The sequence below is a fragment of the Delphinapterus leucas genome, chromosome 8 (genome assembly GCF_059928025.1).
Source record: "Delphinapterus leucas isolate spDelLeu-1000000601 "Yukka" chromosome 8, BTC_Dleu_Yukka2, whole genome shotgun sequence".
Lineage (NCBI taxonomy): Eukaryota > Metazoa > Chordata > Mammalia > Artiodactyla > Monodontidae > Delphinapterus > Delphinapterus leucas.
In genome coordinates, this window is record NC_143136.1 from 97,209,509 (window position 1) to 97,223,177 (window position 13,669).

At 36.6% G+C, this 13,669-nt stretch overlaps 1 protein-coding gene across 7 annotated transcripts in view; it reads right to left on the bottom strand.

Moving 5' to 3' along the window:
• The window catches only part of SLC35F5 (solute carrier family 35 member F5), a 280,557-nt gene that overhangs the window by 262,432 nt on the left and 4,456 nt on the right, over positions 1-13,669 (bottom strand). For all 7 annotated transcript variants that reach the window (XM_089916890.1, XM_089916889.1, XM_089916888.1 and 4 more), the window contains exons 4-7: positions 8,342-8,485; positions 5,513-5,575; positions 3,571-3,652; positions 2,596-2,786 (exon numbers count right to left, since the gene is read on the bottom strand). In XM_089916890.1, coding sequence (XP_089773016.1) covers positions 2,596-2,786; positions 3,571-3,652; positions 5,513-5,575; positions 8,342-8,485 — 480 coding nt within the window. The remainder of the gene's footprint in view (positions 1-2,595; positions 2,787-3,570; positions 3,653-5,512; positions 5,576-8,341; positions 8,486-13,669) is intronic.

A 13,669-nucleotide genomic window follows, 5' to 3' on the forward strand; every position in this document is an offset into this window, starting at 1 on the left:
AATAGAAATTGAAATGCTTAAAAATTGAAACGTTTAGAAGATTTTAGTACAAAGAGTAAACTATCTCATCAATAATTTTTATATTGATAATATTTTGAAGTGTTTTACATATAGTGGGTTAAATAAAAATATAGTACTAAGGGACTTCCCTGGTGGCGCAGTAGTTAAGAATCTGCCTGCTAATACAGGGGACATGGGTTCGAGCCCTGGTCTGGGAAGATCCCACATGCCCCAGATCAACTAACCCGTGTGCCACAACTACTGAGTCGGCGCTCTAGAGCCCGCAAGACACAACTACTGAGCCTGCATGCCACAACTACTGAAGCCCACGTGCCTAGAGCCCGTGCTCCGCAACAGGAGAAGCCACCAAAATGAGAAGCTCCGCACTGCAACAAAGAGTAACCCCCACTCGCCGCAACTAGAGAAAGCCCGCGCGTAGCAATGAAGACCCAACACAACCAAATAAATTAATCAAAAAAAAAATATATATATATATAGTATTAAAAGTAACTTGTTTCTCTCTCTTTTTTTTAATGTGGCTACTAGAAAATTTAAAAATACGTATGTGACCTGCATTTGCACATTATATTTCTATTGAACAGCATTGCTCTAGACCTCATCCAAGCTTATCACTCTATGAAGTCAGGTTTCTAAAAAGATATATACCTGGACTATATTACTCTGACTTTCTACAGAAATGCCTTTACTTAAGATTAACACAGCTCCCTGCTCTTATAACTTACTTAAGGTTGATTTTTCAAAAAAGACTATTAAAGGTGGAAGCAACGTAAGTGTACATCAATGGATGAATGGATAAACAAAATGTTGTATATACATACAGTGGAATATTACATAGCCTTAAAAATGAAAAATATTCTGACACATGCTACAAAGATGAACCTTAAAGACACTGTGCTAAGTGAAATAAGCCAGTCACCAAAGGAAAAATACTGTATAATTCCATTCATATGAGGTGCACAGAGCAGTCAAATTCACAGAGACAGAAAGTAGAACGGTGGCTGTCAAGGGCTAGGGAGGTGGGAAAGAGAAGTTGTCATTTAATGGGTATAGTTTTAGTTTTGCAAGATGAAAAAAGTTCTGCTGATAGACAGTGGTGATGGTTGCAAAACAGTGTGAATGTATTTAATGCCAGTGAACTGTACACTTAAAAATAGTCAAAACAGTAAGTTTTATGGTAGGTATATTTTACCACAATTTTTCTAAAAGGCTGTTATCTGTACGTATCTACCTGTAAATCTGCTATACAGAATAGTGCCTTTCTACGTAAGAACCTATGAAATATATTCTCTCAGTTTTGAGTTAGGAAAAGTTTATTTTATCAATAGATGACAAACTGTGTAACTCAGGAAGTTTTCCTTTTTTCCTTTCTGCCCATTTGTCTAGAGATGAATTGTGTGCTTTCTTTCTTTCTTTCAGTGGAAGTTCCTGATATAATCAACCCATTCCACAGCCGGTTTGCACCCTACACAGACATTATCTGTTTAGTCTGGCTCTTATCCACCCCTCCTTTTTAAACTTTTACTTTATAGATCCTTTTATCGTGTTTCCCCTCAAGTCTCCTTTAAAAATTAGGAGATATAATTAATAAATCTTAGTCTTGCCTTATTTAAAACAAGCAAACTGAAATCACAATAGCATAATCCAAATATATGAGCCTTTAAATTAACTTTATTACATATGTAATTATCATATTACAACTCCCGAAGATTCTTTTATTTGTACTCCTGAATATATTAATCAAGGTATCACTAAAACAGAGGTTATTCAGTTAGAGGATGGTGAAAAATTGGCTATGCAGTAAATATGAGAGGCAAAACTGTAAAGTAAAAAAATCTTTTTATCAGGCTAATAATATTGACATTAGCATTGTATTACCTAGTGGTTTAAAATGCTCAGTATAAATTTGAACCTTAAAGGCCCATACTAAACCACCTTGGAATAGTCTACTTCCAATGATACATACAGAAAAGAGCACTGAAATTCATTTTTTTAATTGTAAATCAGAGTTTACTAACTCAGACAAGTTATCTAATCCCAGATTAGCCCAAAATAATATTTTATTTGCTATATGAATATTTTATTGAAACATTAAGCATATTTTTGTTTCTATATTAAAATAATTAAGAAGCCATAAACAATATTATAAGAAACAATGAAAAAATGTTTACTATGAGTATTTATAAAATATTTGACCACATTTATATGAATTTAAAATAAAACCTCAAAAGGACTTATTTGAAGAAATTAATGCAATCAATGCAAACTCTTATCTGGACATTTACTAGTGCTTGTATATATCATAGTGTGAAATAACTCTATTCGTTATTCTGACCATGAGGCAATGTCAAATTCTAAATATACATGAGTGGTTGTAGTGTATAGTATTTATTGAATTCTTTTACATATGCCTAGTATTTATTACTTTTAACACTCTAATTTCCCTATGATAGCAGATAACAGAGTTTAAAGTCATGACTAAAGCAACCTAATAGTCTTAAACTTTAATACTATATTGTTGGTATGTCTACTGTCTTAAAAGTCAAATTCCAAACATATAATAAAGAGAAGACTTACCACAAAGCAAAAAAAAAAGCTAATTTTTGCTACTTGAGTTGCAGTTAGTTTCCCCACAGTTTTGAGTAAGGATTCTTGTTCTTTCACGGTAGGATATGACATGCGAGACAACTTAGCTTCCAATGCATGGCTTGATGGAAGCTGTCGAATCTCCATGATATTACTAAACCTTACACGAGACTTTTTGGGAGCTTGAAAGGAAAAGTAAAGTATAAAATCATTAAATGTTTCCCCTTGCATCCAAAAAATGTCACAAGTTTTAATTTACTTATAAATGCATATTATTTAACCCATCTATAATCATATTTGAACAGTCAAAAAAAAAAACCAGTTAAATTATTACATGGGACAGCTCTGCTCATTCAAAAGAGTTGGTGGGAAAAATGTTTCCATCTATAAAAAAATTTGAAGGTTTTAAAATGAGACCAATATTCAACAAAGTTTCAAACAACTGCCTGGTTCAGGATTAGAGTATGATTATTATTTTAGCATTTATAGTAAAAGTTTATTTGGATTTTTCCTCATAGATATCCAATTTATGAGAATTATTTTCCTGGTCAAGCACACAGAACATTCTTCTGTAGTTCCATTCCTTGAAAGAGAATATCATGGATGAATACTGTGGGTTACATTGAAGCTGGCATTCTTTACCATGTTCAAAGAACCAGGAAAACTCCAGTAATTTGCTATCAAGGTCTTTGATGGCCTGGTTGAAGAGGATACTGTTCATTAATAAATATATCTATATATACATAATAACACCATAGAGATTTCTGGTATTTGGAAGTTATTTCCATTGAATTAATAAAAACGTCCAGTCAACTGGACAACTACAGGCTTAGCCAACACCACATGGAACAGAAGAACTGCCAGGTGATCCCAGGCAACCCACAGAACCACTAAGTTTTGGGATGGCTTGAATGAAGCTAAAACTTCCACCCACTTCTAAGTTATGAAATTCTAAGTTTTGCTTACATTTTTCAGTATCAATGTTTGTGTTCTCAGGTTTTTCACTTGGAAGATCATGAAATTTCACAGGAACATAAAGAGGTTCACTCTGGAATGCAGCAAAAACAGGAACAAATATAAACAAGTATAATAGCTGACATACTGGCTAAATTTAAGTGGATGGTATATAGACACAGATACCACCCAAAACAGGACTGTTCACCACCATGTTTATACAGCATAATTTTCCCAAAATGCATTTTCAAGACTTATACAGGAAACTGAAATGATCCACCCAAGTACAATGACGGAAAGAATCAATTTAAAGCTTAGAAATGTAATCACACAGCACTGGCACATTATGATATTTAATTTTTAAATGTCATAAAAACAGACCTCTCTCAGCTAACAGATTATCTCCCATTCCTTTTCATTCATTCTTTTAACATATACATATTGAGCTTCTACTATGTCAGGTGCTGTTCTAGGTCCTAGGGATATAAGAGCGAATAGAGACAAAGTCTCTGTCCTCAGTGATATAAAATAATCTAGTGGTAGACAACAGAATTAAAGCCAGGTTTGTCTAACCATGCTCTAAAAGTCTACATTTTTAAGTGGTTCTAAATCCCCCAAATGTTTTTGTAAATGTTCTTCAGATGATCTGTATTTAAGGCACAATTCTGTTAATTTAAGAAACAAGGCTGTTTCTTAAATTAACATAAAGTATTTTTTATTTCTTTAATTTATCTTTAACTCCTGATACAGACTCTGCCAATGAAAAATATTCAGTAAATGAAGAGACAATAGGATTTGGAAATAGATGGAGTCTCATTGTTGCATTGAACTTTTCATCATAGCATTTGGCCTAGAACAATTTGACGTGTCCATCTTACAGATAATAGAAAAAAATAGTAGAAGAGTAGGCTGCCATCTCAACTCTGTCTTCTACACTGATAGAGACAACTGATATTAGTCTTGTTTTTGTTTTTTTCTGTTTTTTGTTTGTTTGTTTTTTGTGTTTTTTTGGCCACACAGCAAGGCTTGCAGGATCTTAGTTCCCCAACCAGGGATCAAACCCACGCTCTCGGTAGTGAAAGCGCAGAGTCCTAACCACTGAACCACCAGGGAATTAGTCTTGTTGATGCTTAGGATCCCAGAGAAAAGAAATGAAATTTTCTCTAAGCTTCACAAACCATTCACAGCACCCGGTAAGCTACCTTGCAAGCAACTGTAGTTCTAAAAGTCAGAGAAACAAAAAACTGTACTGTCAGTAAGGTCACCAAGCTAGTGCTTCATAAATTGGTTATTAAATTTTAGAGTTGACTTTAAAATTTTTCTCAGATAGAATGCCACATTTGGAATAATATATTTTAAAGAGACGCCTTAGTAATGGTGTAAAAAGAATAGATTTTTACATACTCTCTCTCCAACAAGATAATAAATGCTTAAATAGAGTGACTGATAATTCCTTCATATGCTTGCTTATTATCTGTCTCCCTCCCTTCCCTGAACACACACTCTCACACACTAGAACATAAGCTGTATTTTGAGAGTCTAGAACAAGTGTTTAACATACATTAAGTGCTCTTAAAAATTTGTGAAATGAATAAGCAAACTGCTTATAGAGTCTCAGTGTCAAGTAAATGTATTTGTTTCTAAGTGGTAATAATATAATAACAAACATGAAGTGACAAAGTTGGTAAGAAACAAAGGACAAAGGACTTCCTTTACTATTTTCAGTCCTTAACTAATTTCCTATTCCCTTCTCTCCCCAGAGGTGGCTGAATTGCTTACTTTTAGGTCTCAGGTATCTCTAAGAAAGTACCAAATTACAACTCTCATGGAGAGCAGCCAACATTGAGATATATTTTTATTTTAATATAGCTGTGGTGCTATCAACGCTATTTCAGTCCTTCCCGCCATGGTCAACTCCACCCGCTCTCTTCCTGAGGAGAGAAGAAACACTTACCAAAGAACTATTCATAGTTGTATCTGTTGTGCAAGCAGCAAAGTAACCTTCAGCATCTGCAAACTACAAATAATGAGACATAAAATTCAATTAAACTCATGAAATAAAGTAGAACTACTGTGAGTCACAGCTCAAAGGAACAGAACCAAAAATCCAGAGCAGACCTATAAGGGTTTATAATCATTATTTTTTTTTAAAGACACCAATTGTACTTGAACATTTGTTACTTTTTTTTAAAATTAATTTATTTATTTATTTTTGGCTGTGTTGGGTCTTCGTTTCTGTGCAAGGGCTTTCTCTAGTTGTGATAAGCGGGGGCCACTCTTCATTGCGGTGTGCGGGCCCCTCACTATCGCGGCCTCTCTTGTTGTGGAGCACAGGTTCCAGACGTGCAGGCTCAGTAGTTGTGGCTCACGGGCCCAGCCGCTCCGCGGCATGTGGGATCCTCCCAGACCAGGGCTCGAACCCACGTCCCCTGCACTAGCAGGCAGACTCTCAACCACTGCGCCACCAGGGAAGCCCTATAATCATTATTAATAATAACAGCAGCTAATGCCAAGTACTCAACCATGTAAGGTAAGTATTATCATCTTTATTTTATTGATGAAGAAATTGAGGATAAGAAATTTCATCTAAGTAACAGAACTAGGATTAAAGCCCAGTTTAGTCTAACTCTGAACTTAAGCTCTTTTCACAATATTATAATAACATTTCAGATCACCAGAGAGAGGATGGGTGGGTTAGTGAAGAAGACAAATAACATTTTAGCATTATCATGATAACAGTGTTAACCTCAAGAATCCCCTAAATGGGTTCAGACACTGGACCACTTTGAGAACCAGTGTGCTAGTGCTGTAAAAGTATGCTTTTATTCACACCCGCAACCACCCTATCATTTATCCCTGCTTAAAGTTTGAAGAGGTTAAATAACTTGCTAAAGATCACACAATCAGCAAGTGACAGAACAAGATTCAAACACCAGAAGCCCATGCCCTTAAAAAACCCTTATAAATCAGTAAGAAAGAGTCAATGTAGAAAAATGGACAAGATATGGACAACTCACAAAAGAATTCTGCTGTGCAACAAATATATGAAAAACTAACCAAAAACACACAGATTAAACAAGATACCACTGTCTACCTATCATATTGGCAAAGCATTAGGGTTTTGCTAACAGTTCAATCTCATGCACTGCTAACAGACATGAATCAGGTGCAATTATTGTAGATGATAATTTAGCAAAAGGAATCAAAAGCTATATAATGACATTACTGTTTTATCCAGCAATTATACTTTTAGGAATTTATCCTAAGTAAATAACTACAGATGTGTACAAAGACATTCCTATTGAATTACAACAAAAGAGAAAGTGAAGGGACTTCCCTGGTGGCGTAGTGGTTAAGAATCCGCCTGCCAATGCAGGGGACACGGGTTCAAGCCCTGGTCCGGGAAGATCCCACATGCCGTGGAGCAACTAAGCCCGTGTGCCACAACTACTGAACGTGTGCTCTAGAGCCCGTGAGCCACAACTACTGAGCCTGTATGCCACAACTACTGAAGCCCACGTACCTAGAGCCTGTGCTCCGCAACAAGAGAAGCCACCGCAATGAGAAACCCATGCACTGCAATGAAGAGTAGACTCTGCTCGCTGCAACTAGAGAAAGCCTGAGTGCAGCAACAAAGACCCAACGCAGCCAAAAATAAAAATAAATAAATTTATTAAAAAAACAATTGGGGAAAAGAAAAAAATGGTTAAAATGGTAAATTTGATGTTATGTGTATTTTACCACAATTTTAAAAAGAGAGAGGATAAAGAATTAAAAAAGAAAAAAAAAAGGAAAAGGATTAATGTAAAAAAGAGTTTTATGGGCTTTCCTGGTGGTAGTGCAGTGGTTAGGAATCCACCTGCCAATGCAGGGGACACAGGTTAAAGCCCTGACCCGGGAAGATCCCACATGCTGCAAAGCAACTAAGCCTATGTGCCACAACTACTGAGCCTGTGTTCTAGAGCCTGGGAGCCACAACTACTGAGCCCGCATACCACAACTACTGAAGCCCATGTGCCTAGAGTCCATGCTCCTCACAAGAGCAAGAGAAGCCACCACAATGAGAAGCCTGCACACCACAACAAAGAGTAGCCCCCGCTCACTGCAACTAGAGAAAGCCCGCGCGCAGCAACGAAGACCCAACGCAGCCATAAATAAATAAATAAATAAATGTGTAAAAAAGAAAAAAAAAAAGAGAGTTTTATTCTTCATTATCAAAAATTCAGTTTCTACTTCACGGAAGGTACATCACTACATAAACTGCCATTTCTTTCAAAACTTAAAAACAAGCATTTTATGTGACATTAATGATGGAATATAATTTGATTAGCCAAACATCTGAAATATGCCCTGAAATATGTTTTCATTTTAACATATAAACTTTGAATTAGTTTGCTTCTACAATCAACTTTACAGCTAATTAGATGATATTTATTTGATCTGCAAATGACCACAGACTCTAGATATTCTTCTTATCCTTTATCTTCCATCAACTTCTCCACATTAATTGATTTGGACTAGTTAAGTAAGTCTTAACAACTCAGAGCGTGTCATGAGGTAAGGGAAAGAAAGTGATTATGTACCTCTGACTTCTCACAAAACATTCTGATGCCAAGCTGATTAGAAGAGTAAATTTAAAAGTATGGACAAAAGCAAGTTTTTCTTACATCATGCTATCTTCACTCATTTAAAGAACAAGTTAAAATCTGACTGTTTTTCAAAAAACTAATAGTTTGAAAAAATTTACCCCCACTCCAACAAACACTTAAAATTTTAAACTTACAAAAGCAGCATGCTTTCCTCGAAATCCTCGTGTACACTGTTGTCTCCATGGCTTCCAAATTATAAAGCCCAAAAGGTACAGAACAAACATAGATGTTTTTGCAAAGGTACTGAAGAATGGTTTGTTGTACTGAGTAAAAACATACTGTGGAGGAAAAAGTTACAGAAACTATGAGACAAACCTTATTACTCATTTCCAATAAAATACAGTTATTACATGATTTTTAACTCTAGAAGTTCATTTGGAAGGGAAAGATCAAAAGGGATTAAAAAAATATTTTGAATTCATTTCTGAATATTGTATTTGCCTTGCATACAAAGGATAATATTTCCAAAACAAAGCAGCAACAACTTGCAAAACAACTTTTGTTCAATATTCACTGAAAACCCACTATGCAACAGTATCTATACTAGCAGCTAAGGAAAAATAAGACAGGATTTCCTGAGAGGAGATCTATAGATACAGATACAGATATACAGACATAGATATAGATATGAAGAATACACAGTGTAATGTGCTAATACCATGATAGGGGGATACAGGGTACCATGGCAGTACCAAAGAAAGATGGACCAGTTTGAACGTTACAGAAGTTTCCCAAAAGAAGCTATTCTTGATCTGTACCTGAAGGCCCAAACAGAGGAAATAGCATAAAGGGAGGCAATGAAACAGTATGGGGTATGAAGAAAACTGCATGAAGTTTAATGTTATTAGGAAGTTATACAACAACCTGTAATCATTGTTTTTTTCTGTTTGATTTTTTAAAATTGAACTATAGTTGATTTACAGTGTTGTGTTACTTTCAGGTGTACAGCCAAGTGATTCAGTTTTTTATGTACATATATATATATTCTTTTTCAGATTCTTTTCCATTATAAGTTATTACAAAATATTGAATACAGTTCCCTGTGCTATACAGTAGATCCTTGTAATCCTCATTTAAATTGAAAATATCAGAATGAACTCATAATTTTTGTTTCCAAAAAAACCCAAAAAACCTAGTTATGTGCATTGAAAAGGCCTAGAAAAAAATGATAACCCAGAGAGGGCAGACAGCAGAAGGAAGAAGAACTACAATTCTGCAGCCTTTGGAAGGAAAACTACATTCACAGAAAGACAGACAAAATGGAAAGGCAGAGAACTTTGTACCAGATGAAGGAGCAAGATAAAATCCCACAAAAACAACTAAATGATGTGGAAATAGGCAACCTTCCAGAAAAAGAATTCAGAATAATGACAGTGGAGATGATCCAGGACCTCGGAAAAAGAATGGAGGCAAAGATCGAGAAGATGCAAGAAATGTTTAACAAAGACCTAAGAGAATTAAAGAACAAACAGAGATGAACAATACAATAACTGAAATGAAAACTGCACTAGAAGGAATCGATAGCAGAATAAATGAGGCAGAAGAACGTATAAGTGACCTGGAAGACAGAATGGTGGAATTCACTGCTGTGGTACAGAATAAAGAGAAAAGAATAAAAAGAAATGAAGACAGCCTTAAGAGACCTCTGGGACAACATTAAACGCAACAACATTCGCATTATAGGGGTTCCCAGAAGGAGAAGAGAGAAAGGACCCAAGAAAATATTTGAAGAGATTATAGTCGAAAACTTCCCTAACATGGGAAAGGAAATAGAAGCCAGAAGGGAGTGGCATGACACACTTAAACTAATGAAAGGGAAGAACCTACAACCAAGATTACTCCACCCTGCAAGGATCTCATTCAGATTTGACGGAGAGATCAAAAGCTTTACAGACAAGCAAAAGCTAAGAGATTTCAGCACCACGAAACCAGCTCTATAACAAGTGCTAAAGGAACTTCTCTAAGTAGGAAACACAAAAGAAGAAAAGGAACTACAAAAACAAACCCAAAACAATTAAGAAAATGGTCATAGGAACATACATATCGATAATTACCTTAAACGTGAATGGATTAAATGCTCCAACAAAAAGACACAGGCTTGCTGAATGGATACAAAAACAAGACCCATATATATGCTGTCTACAAGAGACCCACTTCAGACCTAGGGACACATACATACTGAAAGTGAGGGGATGGAAAAAGATATTCCATGTAAATGGAAATCAAAAGAAAGCTGGAGTAGCAATACTCATATCAGATAAAATAGACTTTAAAATAAAGAATGTTACAAGAGATAAGGAAGGAAGTACATAATGATCAAGGGATCAATCCAAGAAAAAGATATAACAATTATAGATACATATGCACCCAACAAAGGAGCAACACAATACATAAGGGAACTGCTAACAGCTATAAAAGAGGAACTTGGGCTTCCCTAGTGGCGCAGTGGTTGAGAGTCAACCTGCCAATGCAGGGGACATGGGTTCATGCCCTGGTCCGGGAAGATCCCACATGCCACGGAGTGGCTGGGCCCATAAGCCATGGCCGCTGAGCCTGCGCGTCCGGAGCCTATGCTCCGCAACAGGAGAGGCCACCACAGTGAGAGGCCCGCGTACAGCAAAAAAAAAAACAAAAAAAAAAACAAAAAAAACTTCTAACAAACAAAAGCCCAGGACCAGATGGCTTCACAGGTGAATTCTATCAAACATTTAAAGAAGAGCTAACACCCATCCTTCTCAAACACTTCCAAAAAATTGCAGAGGAAGGAACACTCCCAAACTCAATCTACGAGGCCACCATCACCCTGATACCAAAACCAGATACTACCAGAAAACAAAGATACCACAAAAAAAGAAAATTACAGACCAATATCACTGATGAATATAGATGCAAAAATCCTCAACAAAATACTAGCAAACAGAATCCAGACAGCAATCAGTGAAGAAAAAGAAATAAAAGGAATCCAAATTAGAAAAGAAGTAAAGCTGTCACTGTTTGCAGATGACATGATACTGTACATAGAGAATACTAAAGACTCTACCAAAAAATTACTAGAGCTAATCAATGAGTTTGGTAGAGTAGCAGGATACAAAATTAATGCACAGATCTCTTGCATTCCTATAAACTAATGATGAAAAATCTGAAAGAGAAATTAAGGAAACACTCCCATTTACCACTGCAACAAAAAGAATAAAATACCTAAGAATAAACCTACCTAAGAGGACAAAAGACCTGTATGCAGAACAGTATAAGACACTGATGAAAGAAATTAAAGATGATACAAACAGGTGGAGAGATATACCGTGTTCTTGGATTGGAAGAATCAACATTGTGAAAATGACTATACTACCCAAAGCAATCTACAGATTCAACGCAATCCCTATCAAACTAACAATGGCATTTTTCACAGAACTAGAACAAAAAATTTCACAATTTGTATGGAAACACAAAAGACCCCGGATAGCCAAAGCAATCTTGAGAAAGAAAAATGGAGCTGGAGGACTCAGACTCCCTGGCTTTAGACTATATTACAAAGCTACAGTAATTAAGACAGTATGGTACTGGCACAAAAACGGACATATAGATCAATGGAACAGGATAGAAAGCCCAGAGATAAACCCACGCACATATGGTCACCTTATTTTTGATAAGGAGGCAAGAACATACAATGAAGAAAAGACAGCCTCTTCAATAAGTGGTGCTGGGAAAACTGGACAGGTACATGTAAAAGAATGATATTAGAACACTCCCTACCACTATACACAAAAATAAACTCAAAATGGATTAAAGACCTAAATGTAAGGCCAGACACTATAAAACTCTTAGAGGAAAACATAGGCAGGACACTCCATGACATAAATCACAGCAAGATCCTTTTTGACCCACCTCCTAGAGAAATGGAAATAAAAACAAAAATAAAGAAATGGGACCTAATGAAACTTAAAAGCTTTTGCACAGCAAAGGGAACCATAAACAAGACAAAAAGACAGCCCTCAGAATGGGAGAAAATATTTGCAAATGGGAGAAAATATTTGCAAATGAAGCAACTAAGGATTAATCTCCAAAATTTACAAGCAGCTCATGCAGCTCAATATGAAAAAACAAACAACCCAATCCAAAAATTAGCAGAAGACCTAAATAGACATTTCTCCAAAGAAGATATACAGACTGCCAACAAACACATGAAAGAATGCTCAACATCACTAATCATTAGAGAAATGCAAATCAAAACTACAATGAGGTATCACCTCACACCAGTCAGAATGGCCATCATCAAAAAATCTACAAACAATAAATGTTGGAGAGGGTGTGGAGAAAAGGGAACCCTTCTGCACTGTTGGTGGGAATGTAAATTGATACAGCCACTATGGAGAACAGTACAGAGGTTCCTTAAAAAACTAAAAGTAGAACTACCATACGGCCCAGCAATCCCACTACTGGGCATATACCCAGAGAAAACCATAATTCAGTAAGAGTCATGTACCGCAATGTTCACTGCAGCTCTATTTACAATAGCCAGGACATGGAAGCAACCCAAGTGTCCATCGACATATGAATGGATAAAGAAGATGTGGCACACATATACGATGGAATATTACTCAGCCATAAAAAGAAACGAAATTGGGTCATTGGTAGAGAGGTGGATGGATCTAGAGAATGTCATACAGAGTGAAGTAAGTCAGAAAGAGAAAAACAAATACCCTATGCTAACACATGTATGTGGAACCTAGAAAAATGGTACAGATGAACCGGTTTGCAGGGCAGAAATAGAGACACAGATGTAGAGAACAAACATATGGACACCAAGTGGGGAAAGTGGCGGGTGGTGGTGGTGGTGGTGTGATGAATTGGGAGATTGGGATTGACATGTATACACTGATGTGTATAAAACAGATAACTAATAAGAACGTGCTGTATAAAAAAAATAAATACAATTAAAAAAAAAAAAGGATAGCCCAGAAGGAATGAGCACCTCTAGAATCCAGGTGATGATCTGTACCATCTTGCACACACAAAAAAAACACAGGCCTTTGAAGAAACGGTTAAATCCAAGTATGGGACAGGAATGTATGAGATGAGTCTGGGGCATCTTGTGCCAGAAGGCAAACAGGATGTTAAAGATTAATGGGGTAATATTGAAAGGACACTGGAGAGAATTTAAAGGGGCTCCCACTGGCCACAGATAGGGCAGTTTAAGTATCTAAAGGGATAATAACTGGGCTTCCCTGGTGGCGCAGTGGCTGAGAGTCCGCCTGCCAATGCAGGGGACACGGGTTCGTGCCCCGGTCCGGGAAGATCCCACATGCTGCGGAGCCGCTGGGCCCGTGAGCCATGGCCATTGAGCCTGCGCGTCCGGAGCCTGTGCTCCGCAACGGGAGAGGCCACAGCAGTGAGAAGCCCGTGTACTGCAAAAAAAAAAAAAAAAAAAAAGGATAATAACCACAATTGCTTAAAACACATCA